This window comes from Mytilus galloprovincialis, chromosome 10 (genome assembly GCF_965363235.1).
Source record: "Mytilus galloprovincialis chromosome 10, xbMytGall1.hap1.1, whole genome shotgun sequence".
NCBI classification, from domain to species: Eukaryota; Metazoa; Mollusca; class Bivalvia; order Mytilida; family Mytilidae; genus Mytilus; species Mytilus galloprovincialis.
In genome coordinates, this window is record NC_134847.1 from 58605099 (window position 1) to 58618376 (window position 13278).

At 32.7% G+C, this 13278-nt stretch overlaps 1 protein-coding gene across 1 annotated transcript; it reads right to left on the bottom strand.

The window, feature by feature from the left end:
- Nucleotides 1-2763: 2763 nt before the first annotated feature.
- On the bottom strand, nt 2764-7280 carry LOC143047965 (uncharacterized). Its single transcript, XM_076221341.1, has one exon. The coding sequence runs from the start codon at nt 7143-7145 to the stop codon at nt 3075-3077; it is 4071 nt and encodes a 1356-aa protein (XP_076077456.1). The 5' UTR covers nt 7146-7280; the 3' UTR covers nt 2764-3074.
- Nucleotides 7281-13278: the final 5998 nt, after the last annotated feature.

Here is a 13278-nt window from a genome sequence, read left to right on the forward strand (position 1 = left end):
TCATCTGTTGGGCTAGTCTACTATTAAAGGAGGTAAGTTTACCTTACCTAACAATGACTTCACGGTTCAGCTAACAAGCAAGCTAACCAAAGATATTACCATTAGCTACATACTGACTGAAATCTGCTGTAAATCGATCAGTCTCAAGACAGTTTCATTGTGGTCTGATTGTAATGAATCTAATGGCTAAGTAAGGAAAACAATTAAAACTTTGTTAGAGCCTGTAAACACTTATGTATATTTGTTTAAAGTCTGCAGTTTACGAATAAAAGGAGATGTTTGATATACATCATTTAGACAGTAACCAAACCACACAAAAACCCAAATGTCATCTAGGGGTCAACATTAGTTTTCAAGTACTTGTATTCAATGATGTCTATACAATTAGTTAATTTCTAATTATCTAGGTCAAAAATTTCTTTGTCCTTTATTACTAGGTTTGTCTTATTTAATGTGCATAAGCACATTCTGAAGGTTATCTGAATACTATTGGAAAGTTATTTTAAAAGTGGTTAAGATTTCTAGTAAATGGTTACAATGGATATAAAAAGCTGATAGTTTGAGAAGTTGGGTTTACAGTATTAATGTTTTGTTTATAAATGGACAACATTTTATTTTGTTTTATCAAAAAATTTATTTATATATAAATAAGGAGATTGCCAATGAGTCGGCAATCCAATAAAGTTCAAATGAAGTGAATAAAGCAATAATAAGCAATCATACAGTCTTCAACTAATAGAAAAAAAACATACCGTATAGTTGAATATAGAAGGCACCAAATAAAAAAAATATATAATGATTCACTTTTTTTTTTTTGAGAAAACGAAATTATAAAAATTCACAATTAAATAAACAATTTGCAAAAAACAAATATGTGGCAATCCTCCCATATCATGGGACAGTGATTCAATGGCACAACACAATAGCTAACTATATGAAAAACAAATGAGAGAAACAACAATAAACGAAAAAGACTCAATAAAGCTCCTGACTTAAGAAGTACATATAGAATGTGGCTGGATTAAACATGTTTGAAAGCGCCAACTCTTTACCTTATCTAAGGCTGGTGTAAAAGCCCCACATTTATAGAACAACTTTTGAAAATAAGCTGAAAAGGGCTCAAATCATTAGATCGATACATAGCAGAAAAACATATAACAAAGAAACAGACCAGACATAGCAAGGAAATTGCACATCCATCCAAACAAACATGACAAAATAGACGCATAGCACATTTCTGAGAGGACTCACAGTTAATGACTGCTAGTTTAAAGACAATAACAAGTAATAGAAAAAAATCATGTTTCTACTACAAAAATATCAATCAGTATGCATCCAACATCTAAGTGATTTAGGGTAAGGATGTCATTAAGAACCAACTTTGTAGAAGAACTGCCTGAGGTCAGAAGTTTTATCCCTGCCTGGTTATTTTTATGATTTGAAAATGCCATAAGACTGATGAAGTTCACACTTCTAAAATGAAATAAATTAATGCTGTGGTACACTGTTTCTTTGCTGTGACTTTGACATTATTTATGTAGTATATGATTTTTGAGTGCTAAATCAATAAATCATGTTCATTTTCCTCCATAACAATGACAAGTGTCTTTGTTTTGTGAAAGCTACAGAGCGTTGTTTTTCGATTGTGGTGTATGCTGTCAACTTTTTAATGTTCTGGCTTATAAAAAAAGAAAGATGTGCTATGATTGCAATTGAGACGACTATCCACAAGATACCAAAATAATACATTAATTAACAACTATAGGTAACCTTACTGCCTTTAACAATGAGCAAAGCCAATACCGCATAGTAAGGTATAAAAGACCTCGAAATATTTACCACATTATGACCATGAAAAACAATTCAAACGAGAAAACTAACGGCTTAATTTATGTACACCCTGAAATATGTTACACATTAACAAAAGCCAACCACTGAATTACAGGCTCCTGACTTTGGACAGGCACATACATACATAATATTTTTTTGTCTGTCTTAAATGTGTCTTACAATTTTTTTTAACTGTTTACTTGTATGCATTCCATTTATAGCTCATTGTTTTACTCTTTTCATATAATTTTCTGTCTAGTTAACGAAACGGTCATCTAGATGCTTGTAATGTTTCTGTATTTTGCAATGCCAAAATCATGCAAATTTACATGACAAAAAATAGTTAAAATTTCTATGTCCCTTATATAGTATTTAGAAGGTTAAAATTGTGTTTGTATAATGAAAATGTAGTATTATCGACATTTCATAAAAGATATTCACTAAAGCGACGCTAGTTGTAATACGAGATTTTCTCTGACCATAAGACGAATAATAGTAATGAAGAAACTGTCCTCTCATTTACTATATTATATTAAGTGTAGAAATGTTGTGCAATGTATTACTAGTAATACATTATATCTCAGGTCAGCTGAGAAAGTTTCCCTATATAGTGTCCGTCTTAGTCATCTTCCTCTTAAACTTTTAAAAAAGATCTTCTCTGAAACCATTTGAATAATTGTTAACCAAACTTAGGCTAAATCATCTAAAGGTTATCTAGTATAAAGTTGTTGTTTTTCTAGCCAATCAACAAACGGGCAGCCGTAACTATTTACACACTTTATTTTTATTAAAGCCTCACTAATGAGTCATTAAAGACGAAATGCGCGTCTGGCGTTCACATTTTTTAATCCTGTTCTCTATGATGAATTTATGAGGCCAAAAGAGTGATAGTATTTCTTATCATTTATGGTCAGGAAAAGCAAAGAAATTACATCAAAACTTGGTATTGTTTATTTTATTATTTGAACAATTAGAAATACACATTTTCGGCATTTACATAGGTCATTCAGAAACTATATATCATGACTATGTCCAGCTTTGATACAGATAAAGCTATATGAACTGTAACAATTTATGATATTTGTTTTTAATCAAATGCCTTTTTTTGCTTATTAGATATTTCAAAGGTTCGAGTTTGTACTATAATACATAGTTTTTCCTTTGTTTTAATGTCTTTAAACGCTATTTTAAGCATTTACTAAGTTCATGAATTTGTTCTTCAATGACACTAACATGGAAATCCTTTAGAAGTAACCACCATGCTCTTTAGTGAGATGAGCATAACATTCGCTTGAAGTGGGATAATGGTCCAAACAAATCCAACAAATATTAGTTTTACATGCACTGCATGTCATACGATTACACCCTGAAATTTTCTCTATTAGTGTTGAACAATTTGGACATTTCTTAATGTCTAGTCTACATTCCTGAAGCAATAGCCTTAGATTTTTATCATCAGCCTCCTTTGTTTCTGCTAATTTTACTTGTTCACATGATAAACCATCATGAAATTGTTTTCGGCATCCTGTGCATATACGACTCTCACACTGTGGGCATGTGAATAAATTTTCCTTTTCTGTTGCCCGATAAATTATAAGACAATCGGGCGTTGTGCAGTATTTATATGCTATCTGATTTTTTGCAGCGAAAGAGCTGGTAGCTTTCTCTACTAATAGGTCAACTGGATTGTTTGTTTTATCTGCTATTTTTGTAATATCTTTCAACACCCACTTTTCTTCGCAACCTTCACTGCTGCAACACACAGGAAGAGAGTTGAGATCAGATTGGAACTGAAACTCAACGCATTCTTTACAATAGGAATGGCCACAAGCTTCTAATCTATACATTTTACCGTCCTCTATTTCACAAAAGCAAACAACACATTCTCTAGTTGTACTAGGTTGCAGAACTTTTCCCTTCATTTTTAGTCCGGTTTCTTCAATAACCATTTGTATTTTCTCAATGACTATATGAACTGCCTTTTCCTCACCAGTAACTGTCAAAATATGTCCCCGACGATCAAGTTCAACATATTTTAAACCATATTCATTAACAAGCGTATTTAAATCATAACCATATCGCATCATGAGTTCTTTCATCACTCCAACTGGCTTGTCTGGTCCCTTCAATGTTATTTGTTGTGATATGCCGCTGCTAAGATCTCTTAAATACTTTGTTAACATTTCTGCACTTTTTTCTTGAGCTTCTGTTGGCCCATGGATTATTATAGAGAAATCCCGAGCATCAGTATGGATGATCGTGTTTGTCTCATTTTTCACTCTTTCAAACAATCTTTTGCCGCCCTGAGTAAACAATTTTTCCAATTGACCAGGCTGCTCTGTGTCATATCTCTTTCCTTCGATAACCTTTTCCACAACCGTTTTTGCTTTTATAGCGTTATCTCTGGACTCGCATTGCAACTCCACTAGCACGTTCCCATTTTTCAGTGTCTTTTTGCGATATTTAACATCCAAATTTTTGTCAAGCGTTTCAGAAAGATTGCTTAACGTTTCTTCGTGCATCGGAAAGAGATTTTTTCGAACAACAACTGAGGTCTTGAATTCTACTGTCATGGATACTGTTTCATAGTTAATCTTGAAACTGTTATGTATGCCAGCATAAGCTGCCATCCCCTCTTCGGGTATGGAAAACGACACGAAGGCCAAGAAGGTAACGTGATTGTCTCTTGGAGGTTTTAAATCTAGATAATACGTTCCTGCTATGACATACTCATTCAATTTCGACTCAATGGTTTGCTTCAGAGATTTAAGTTCACTTTCATTTGTTTTTACATTCTTCTTTCTGACAGCTATATTCTCAATTGTACCTAATTCAAGTGATAATGTAGTAAGAAAAGCTGTGCGCAACTCATCTTCCGTAGTATTATTGCAAAGATTTGTAACATGGATTTCAGAGGCGTTTCCTTTGCCTTTTCTTATTCTTGCTGACGTACCCCTGATGGAAATCGATGCCTTGCATGCTCTTTGAACAATTGAAGAATCTGTAAATCGAATAAATGCAAACGTTGGACGTCTACACCATTCGATCTTTGCTCTCATAGTGCAAAGGCTCACTATGTCTTTTGTAGGCTGATAACCTATGTCTGGAAATGCACTTATACTCTTATCCTTTGTCGATTGAACGGACGACTCAGCGTCTTCTTTTCGTTGATATGTTATTTTTCCCCATTTGGTCTTATCTTTGCTGTTTTTGAATTTATATGCATTGACAACGTTACCAAATTTTTCAAAGTATTCACGAATGTCCTTCTCCGATACAGAATTATCTGTAACGTTCACAACAACGGTCTTGTATTCATTTGGCATCAGAACATCAACAATTTCCATCCCTGCTCCAACCACTACTTTAACGCCTTTCTTTAAAGGTGAAAGGTAAAATTCATTTGTCTCGCCTTTCATTGTACCTTTTAATAAGTTCAAACGATCGTTTATCATAGCTTTAACTGTTTCCTTATTCTTGTCTGTCGCAAATGCTGTTATTTCACCGTATTCCTTAGATGCCTCTATTGTAACAAAAGTTCCATCAAGTACTTGTCGCAATGTGTTTTCCAAATTTCGCAGTTCAGAATATCTTAAACCCACAAAATTCGAGAACATTTTTTCTCCAACTGCACAAAATACAGCTTGCTCAACCCTTTGACTTTGAATGGCATTGAAGTCGAATTTTAGCATATTATCTGCTAATGCTTTCTGTAACCACGAATCTTTCACTGGAGTAATGTTGGTTGCAAAATCCCGTGATGTTTTTAACACTCGCTCTATTACAATCCAGTCTGGTTGAAGTCCAAGTGTTTTTAAAGATGATGCTGGAAAGATTTGCACGATTTGGTCTTTCTGTACAACTAAATATCCGGCCTTGTCATGTCCTAGATAATGGCAAATGTTTTGTCTAAATATCTTGAACAACATCTCTTGAAGTTTTTCGTCAACATCTTTTGGTGTTTTGAGTTGAAACGGCATATGTATTCCTTGTTCTTTTTTCAGGACATTCAAAATCTCATTGACTGTCTCTCTTATTCCACGTAATACTTTATTATTAATTGAATTCTGACTACACCAATAACTTTTAGATTTTTCTTGTTGGCTGTGCCATTCACGGAATACTGCTAACATGGTCATGAAATCTCCTCCTTCGTGACAAAAACGGACTTTCCGTTTGTCAGCTTCGTTTTTTTGACTTTCTGATCCTGATCTGTAAAACATGCTATTCGTTCCACAGCAAGCTGACAAAACAATCCCCTCAATCCCAACTCCTTCTTCTATAGCTTCATACACAAACGCACCGAATTTAGGATCGATCGGAAGCTTTGCTATCCATTTTCCTCGCTCGGTTATCTTATTGTCAGAAACAGCCCCAACAAGCTCCAAAGTTTCCATCGCTGTGTCTATTAAATGTTGTGATGGCTTTTGCACAAAGTCAAATTGTAGTGGATTAACCCCTAGCTCATATAGCTTAAGGAGAGCTTGTCCTAAGTGAATTCTTAAGATTTCTGGCTTTGAGTTTGTTTCCATATTGTTATAAGTGTTTTCTGTATATAGCCGATAACATTTACCTGGTTCAGTTCTTCCAGCCCGACCTTTCCTTTGTTCTGCTGAACTTCTGGTTATATTGGTTACGTTTAACGCGTTTATGTTCTTTTGTGGATCATATAACATTTCTTTTGCAACTCCAGTATCGATGACATATTTAATACCAGGTATGGTGATGGAAGTTTCAGCGCTATTAGTAGCAAAAACTATTTTGCGTTTTCCTACGGGGCTTGGTTCAAATACTTTTTGTTGTTCTTGTGGTTGTAAACGTCCATGAAGAGGCAGACATATAAAGTTGTTCGTATCCTTGAAAGTCTTTTCAAAGTTATTGCAACATTTCTCGATTTCTAACGGCGATGTTAAGAATGTCAGGATATCTCCACTCTGCTCTTTTTCGTGGACATATACTGTTTTCTTTAATGCTGCGCTTTCATAATCTTCATCAACCTCCTTTTCAGTCGGCCAAATGACGTTTACCGGAAACATTCTTCCAGCAATTTTTAAAACAGGGCATGTACCAAAGAAATTTACAAATATTTCCGGTTCGATTGTTGCTGATGTGATTACAACTTTTAAGTCAGGTCTTTTAGTTAAACTTGTTTTGATCATTCCTAGAAGCAAATCAGTGTATATGCTTCTTTCGTGAGCCTCATCAATTATAATGCATGCGTATTTAGAAAAGTTTTCATCTTTTAGGCAAAGATTTAAAAGCATTTGATCAGTCATGTAAATAATTTTTGTTGCATGTGACGTTTTCATCTGCATACCAACGTGATATCCAACTAGGTTGCCAACGGATGTGTTTAGCTCATGGGCAACTCGTGTAGCCAAGCTGGTTGCAGCAATTTTTCGTGGTTGTGTGCAAACAATCAATCCCGAATCTGCCAGTCCAGCTTGATATAAATATTGGGTAACTTGGGTGCTCCAACATAACTTAACACTAATCTGTATAATATGATAACAGTACATTAAATGTAACCTATGCGATTGTGGTGTTCATTGATTTTGATTAAAATACAGCTCACATTATTTACACGTAATATTTATATGTTTACTCTAGATATGGTGGTAAAAGTAGGTGAAAATGATATCTTTTATCTGGATTATATTCACATTTGATTGTGACCACTTAGTTAACTATTACTATTTAATCATGTATTTTATACTATGATTATAGACTTTAAAGAAAAGTCTATTATCATTGCTGACGTTAATCTTTGGGGTTGTTTTTGTTGAAAACCTAACTGTTCTATGGGAACGAAAAAGCAGTCATAAACTAATGTATAAGAAAACAACAAACTGGTTATTTACATGCTTTAGCCATTGATTTATTGTGATTTAAAAAAAATAACAGAAACATACGACATTGGAGTATTTGGAACGACCAAAACAAATTATGATGTTACGGACCAACAAACATACAATATATGTATTCGTGTGTAGTAAATGCGTTTGGAGGGAGTCATTTATTTATTTAAAGGGGCCTCGGTGACCGAGAGGTCTTAGTAGTCGAACAACTGTATCACTAGTATGTCAACACTGAGGTTCGAATCACGCACCTGGCAGGTTCACTCGACTCCAATCTTAATTGACTATATAGGATTGTCGGTTTTCCTACCAAAGGTCGGACATCGGCTTCCTCTACCATAATGTTTACTGACGGCCACGAAATAGTTCAATGCTGTTGAAAGTGGCGATTAATACCAATCAATCAATCAACCAATTGAGGACTTTTAAACGTAGATTTTTTTTTACTTTGATGGATGTTCCAACAGACGAGAACCGTTTTCGTGGATACTCAATGCAAGATGACTTGTTCTTGTGCTCATATGAAGTAAAAATTATAAAAATAAATTATCTAGGAGAAAAAAATATCAACCTTTTACTTTCACTTTCATTCATACATTTATATAATTTGTGATACTTCACTCTGGACTAGTAACCCTTGGTTTAATCTCATATACACTTATAATTAACAGAAACATAATAATAATTAAATATAGAAAACAAATTACAGAAACTCAATTATTTTCAGAATAATTTAGGCTGAACGTTGTTTAAAAAAATTAAACAACACGTTATAAATGTTATGATTCAGGAAAGCGCTTTTCTGGATTTACCATCATCAGGAACGCGCAAAGCCAAACAATTGAAAGCTAAGAATGTACAAGGACCAAAACTGTTGAACAGCTATATTACTCATTAAGGACCTTAAATATTCGCAACATCCATCCAAGGTCATATTTCGCTGAGGGAGTTAAAACCTTAATTTTCAATAATTTCGAAATTAATTAGCGGACAATTTAAGAATCATGTCTGTACCGAAAAGATAGTCAAAACTGGCGCTGTAGCTAAAATGAGATGTAATCATTTTTTTCTTTGATCATTTGAATTAAATAAAACAATTTCAATGAACAAAGTATTTTGAATAATATTTTTACAAGTGCATTTACTGATAACTATACATAATATAAACATCTCTAAATAATATATCTAACACTGAAACTTACGGTTTTAGATTTCAATAGATCTAGCTCTACTGCCTGACTGGTTAACAATGGGATGTAGCGTATGGTGTTTGTCAAATGATAAAGTTTATCAAATGGGTTCAAATGTCATGTATTGTTCGGGTTTTTTTAAAGTTTATAGTTTTCGTGTAGAAAAGGATTTTCCGTAAACTCCATATCTCATGGAACTTATAATATTTTGTATACAGGAGAAATATAACATGTTGAAACTTTTAGAAACACTGTAATAAGAGATAAGGAAATGCAAAAGGGTAATCAAAACTCATTTGTCTATGAAAGACAACACCTAGGACAAAACAAAAAACAGACAATTTGGCTAGCAATAAAATTTTAACAAGTATTGTCAAGGTAAACACAAGTTAGATCTTCATAAAAAATATCTTGCAACGTTCAAACTGTTTTAGATTTTTCAAGATCGAACTCCAATTCCAGACTGGTTATTAAATAAAGTGGCTGGTGTTTAATAAGATAAAGCTTTATCAAATGGGTGTTCAGATATTATGTTTTTGTTTAAGTTTCATTTTTGTGTGTAACATGATATTCCGTAATCGCCATATTTATTTGAACTTCTATTCTGTATACGATGGAAAGTATAAGATATTGAAACTTTAAAAAATGAAATAAGAGGCGAGGAGAAGCCAAGGGTTTTTCAAACACCATATGTCGATAAAAGACAACACCTAGAGAGAGAAACAAGGACATACATTGTCTTGCATAATATTTTTTATTAACAAGTATTTACACTAATAACGTTCAATTGTCAAGGCTTAATCTTTAAATAACAAACTTGCAACGTTTAAACTTACGGTTTTAGTATTCTGAAGATCCAACTCCAATGCCTGGCCAATTAATCGTGAATTAGTGTGAACTAGATGGTTTATTGAAAAGTAAGCTCTATCAATTGTGTCAATATTTCAAATATTCGGGAAGTTTATTAGTTTCATTTTCGGTTCTGAAATTATTTTCCGTAAATTATATTTGTATAATTTCTTTCGTACAGAACTTGCATTCCTTATAACGTGGATAATGTTTGAATACTTAAAACATTTTTTATATCAGATGATTAGTTTACACATCTTTTCAAACTGCTTTGTCTCTATTAATCTTTTTTAACAAGATTTTCATAATTAGAAGAGATTTTCGAGTTTTTATAAATCAGTTAATTCTAGGGAAAAAATCCCCTATAAGATGCATGAATAAAGTAAACAAATAGATACTAAACGATCATGGTTGAACAAATTGTCTAGGATTGTCAGTTTTTCTATCGAAGTTCGGTGGTATTCTCCGGGGACTTCGGCTTCCTCCACCAATGAAAACTTACCCAAATGTGGCGCTTAAAAGTGGCAGTAAACACCAACAATCAATCAAATAATCATGGTTGAACAGGACATATGTGTAATATCTAAGCTACACTATCTCAGCATGCTCAGGAATGTATGATGGGATAACATCAGTGGGTTTTTAAGGCCAAAGATATAATGTACCGTATACAGAATACTGTATTCTGTTTATAGCTCCTCAACTTTTCAATAATCTAGCATCACTGAAGAGATATTATACGTCGAAATGCGCATCTGGTTGGGACACATTGTTATCGTTTGTGTTATTGTTAAAACAAACAGGACATTCAAAATTCAAAACTTAAACAATACGACTAAAGGGCCGAAAAGGACGCAATGACAGTCTACAAAATACAACATAGAAAATTTATCATAAGTAAGGATAGTAACACCTTTATTGGTAAAGTCAACAAAACTTCGAGTTTTTTTTTCTAAATGGATTAAAAACAAACCATGCAATGTTATGTTTTGTCGTACAAGACGTACTGGAGTATTTTTCAGCAACTACATTCAACATTTAGTTTGTATTAGCAAGTATTGTGTAATAAATGAAGTTTCGAAATTTTTTGAATGTTTCGAAATATCTTTACTGAATTAAAAGGTACCAGCTATTTGCCATTAATTCATTTAACACCAAAATCATTGGAAAATAAGGAGTCACTGTATAACTGGACCAAAAAAATCATATGTCCAAGAAAGACGTAACTTCGGCCAAAAGAAAAGAGATGAAGAACATCACCATAATATTTTGGAATTTTGCATATCTAGATGATAATCTTGCACATTTCGTCAAACTGTGTTTCCAACTTTTGTGTTAATATTAATTTTTTTAAACAAGATTTTCAGAAAATCTATTATTCTCGGTTTTCATAAAATCCATTTAATTTTTGAAAAAAAAACTTCCTAAAAGATAAACTAACTTGTACAGGACAATTACCTACTACATGTCATGGTTGAACGGGAAATATGTGTTACTTTATATGAGATACATTATCTCAGGAATGTATGATCAGATATCATAAGAGCTTTTAAAAAAGAAGCGAACGATATCAATGTGACAATCAAAAAAAAAGTCGAGTAATAATTGACAAAAAAACATGACTAAAAACGACTGAAAGACAAATTATTTCTTTTCTTTAAAATTCTAAACTTCGATTTGATGTGTTTTTACTGGTCACAATATAATTTTTTTTAACTTGATAGCAGCATCATGCAAAAGACATTTCTGTATCTATATTGCTTGTTCTACTTATGTACTATTATATTATTTATTTAAGCGTTTCTCTGTTCTTGGTGTTCTTAAGTTTGTTTTTACTGTATTCCTGTAACGCAGTGTTGTCATATTAGCGATATTTCTTTAACATTGTCATATTAGCGATATTTCTTTAACATTGCCATATAAGCGGGAGGTTTGTCTAGCCTCAAAACCATGTTAAACCTACCATTTTTTCTTAAATGTAAGGAATATGACAGTTGTTATCAAATAATCCATTTTTTTGTATGTTGGCGTTGGTTTTATTGCACTTCAGTATTTCTGTTGTTCCATTGTTTTCCTTTTATAGATGTGTTTCGGTTTTATTTTCTAACCCGGATTTGTTTTCTGTCAATCTATTTATGACTTTTGAACAGCGATGTACTACTGATGCTATTATTTCCCAAGAATGCATTAGAATCATTTCAGACTTGGTGAACACTGGGAATACAAGCGAGGAGAAGCCAATCAAATCCATATCATGGAAAGAAAACACATAGAATAAAACAAAAAAAGAATAACATCATCTTTGTTAATGTTTTGGACTTTTTTTTATATCTAAATGTCATTTAAGGTGGTATGGGTGTCTTCCTCCATCTTGGATTGTAAAAAACAGAGAATCAAAGGTTCAGATTTTCCATCAAGTTAGCAAAATTTGATGCAGGAATGCAGATGTTTAATGTACATTTTCATTTAAAAGTACCAATTTATAAGAATATTACTTCTAAATATTGATATTTTTGCAAATAGTAATTATTCTTGGTTGTTTTTATCTTTTTTTAAAATTGGCATTTTAAGGGGAGGTAACTCTAAAAAAGTGCATTTTCTGAAGGATTCTGTATGGAATTTTCCTATTTTGTATTTTAACCGGAAAAAACGTACGGTGACCCTATCTTTTCTTTTTATATTCTCAAAGCAGTGTCTAAAAGCTATCTTTTCCTGAAGTATTTAACAATTCTATCATTTTGTTTAGTTTCTAATCACAAAATGGTGTTTTTTCCTGTATAATCCATACAAAATGTGTCATTTTTTCCCGTCCTGTAGCTTGAGAAAATGCGCGGTGACCTATCATTTTTATTATATTTTTCAACATGTATCAATAGATACAACGTTTTGGCAAAGTATGAACAAATTCTATCATTTTTATTTTAGACTCCCATACCACCTTAACCGTTTCGTCAAACCGCTTTTTTCAACAAGATTTTAGAAAATCGAATAAGTTTCTCGTACATTTTTAATCAAACGCAAATCCGTTAAATTTTAGTCAGAGAAAAAGAGTTTCGAAAAAGATGTATTCATATTATGTTTAATATGTTAGATACAATATCTCCGGAATGTTTGACGGGATAACATCAGTTATAAGAAATTGTACCGTAAAGAAACGGAAAACGGTTCGTCTATGAATCTTTCTATCAAATGGTCCATCAGAGAACTCGTGCTGGCATAACAAGATGATACATATTGAGCAAATAAACTAAAATATGTAAAAGGTAAAATCACAAAAATATCAACTTCGACGAAAACTCAAAACGGAGAGTTCCTAATCAAATAGCAAAATCAAAAGCTTAAACACATCAAACGAATGGAGAACAACTGTCACACTTTCCACTTGGCACAGGCATTTTGTAACTGTACTAAAACTCTAGGTACAACTACCTGAGACGAAGGTTATTCCAGATTAACACTGTGGGTACTTAAGTAGTTCAAAAATATATATTTCATGAAAAATTTAATGATATAAATCTATAAAGTAATTACTATTATTTACAAAGTGAACA

Coding starts and splice junctions, on each gene's coding strand:
- LOC143047965 (XM_076221341.1), bottom strand. CDS start 7,145: ATGCAGATGAAAACGTCACATGCAACAAAAATTATTTACATGACTGAT.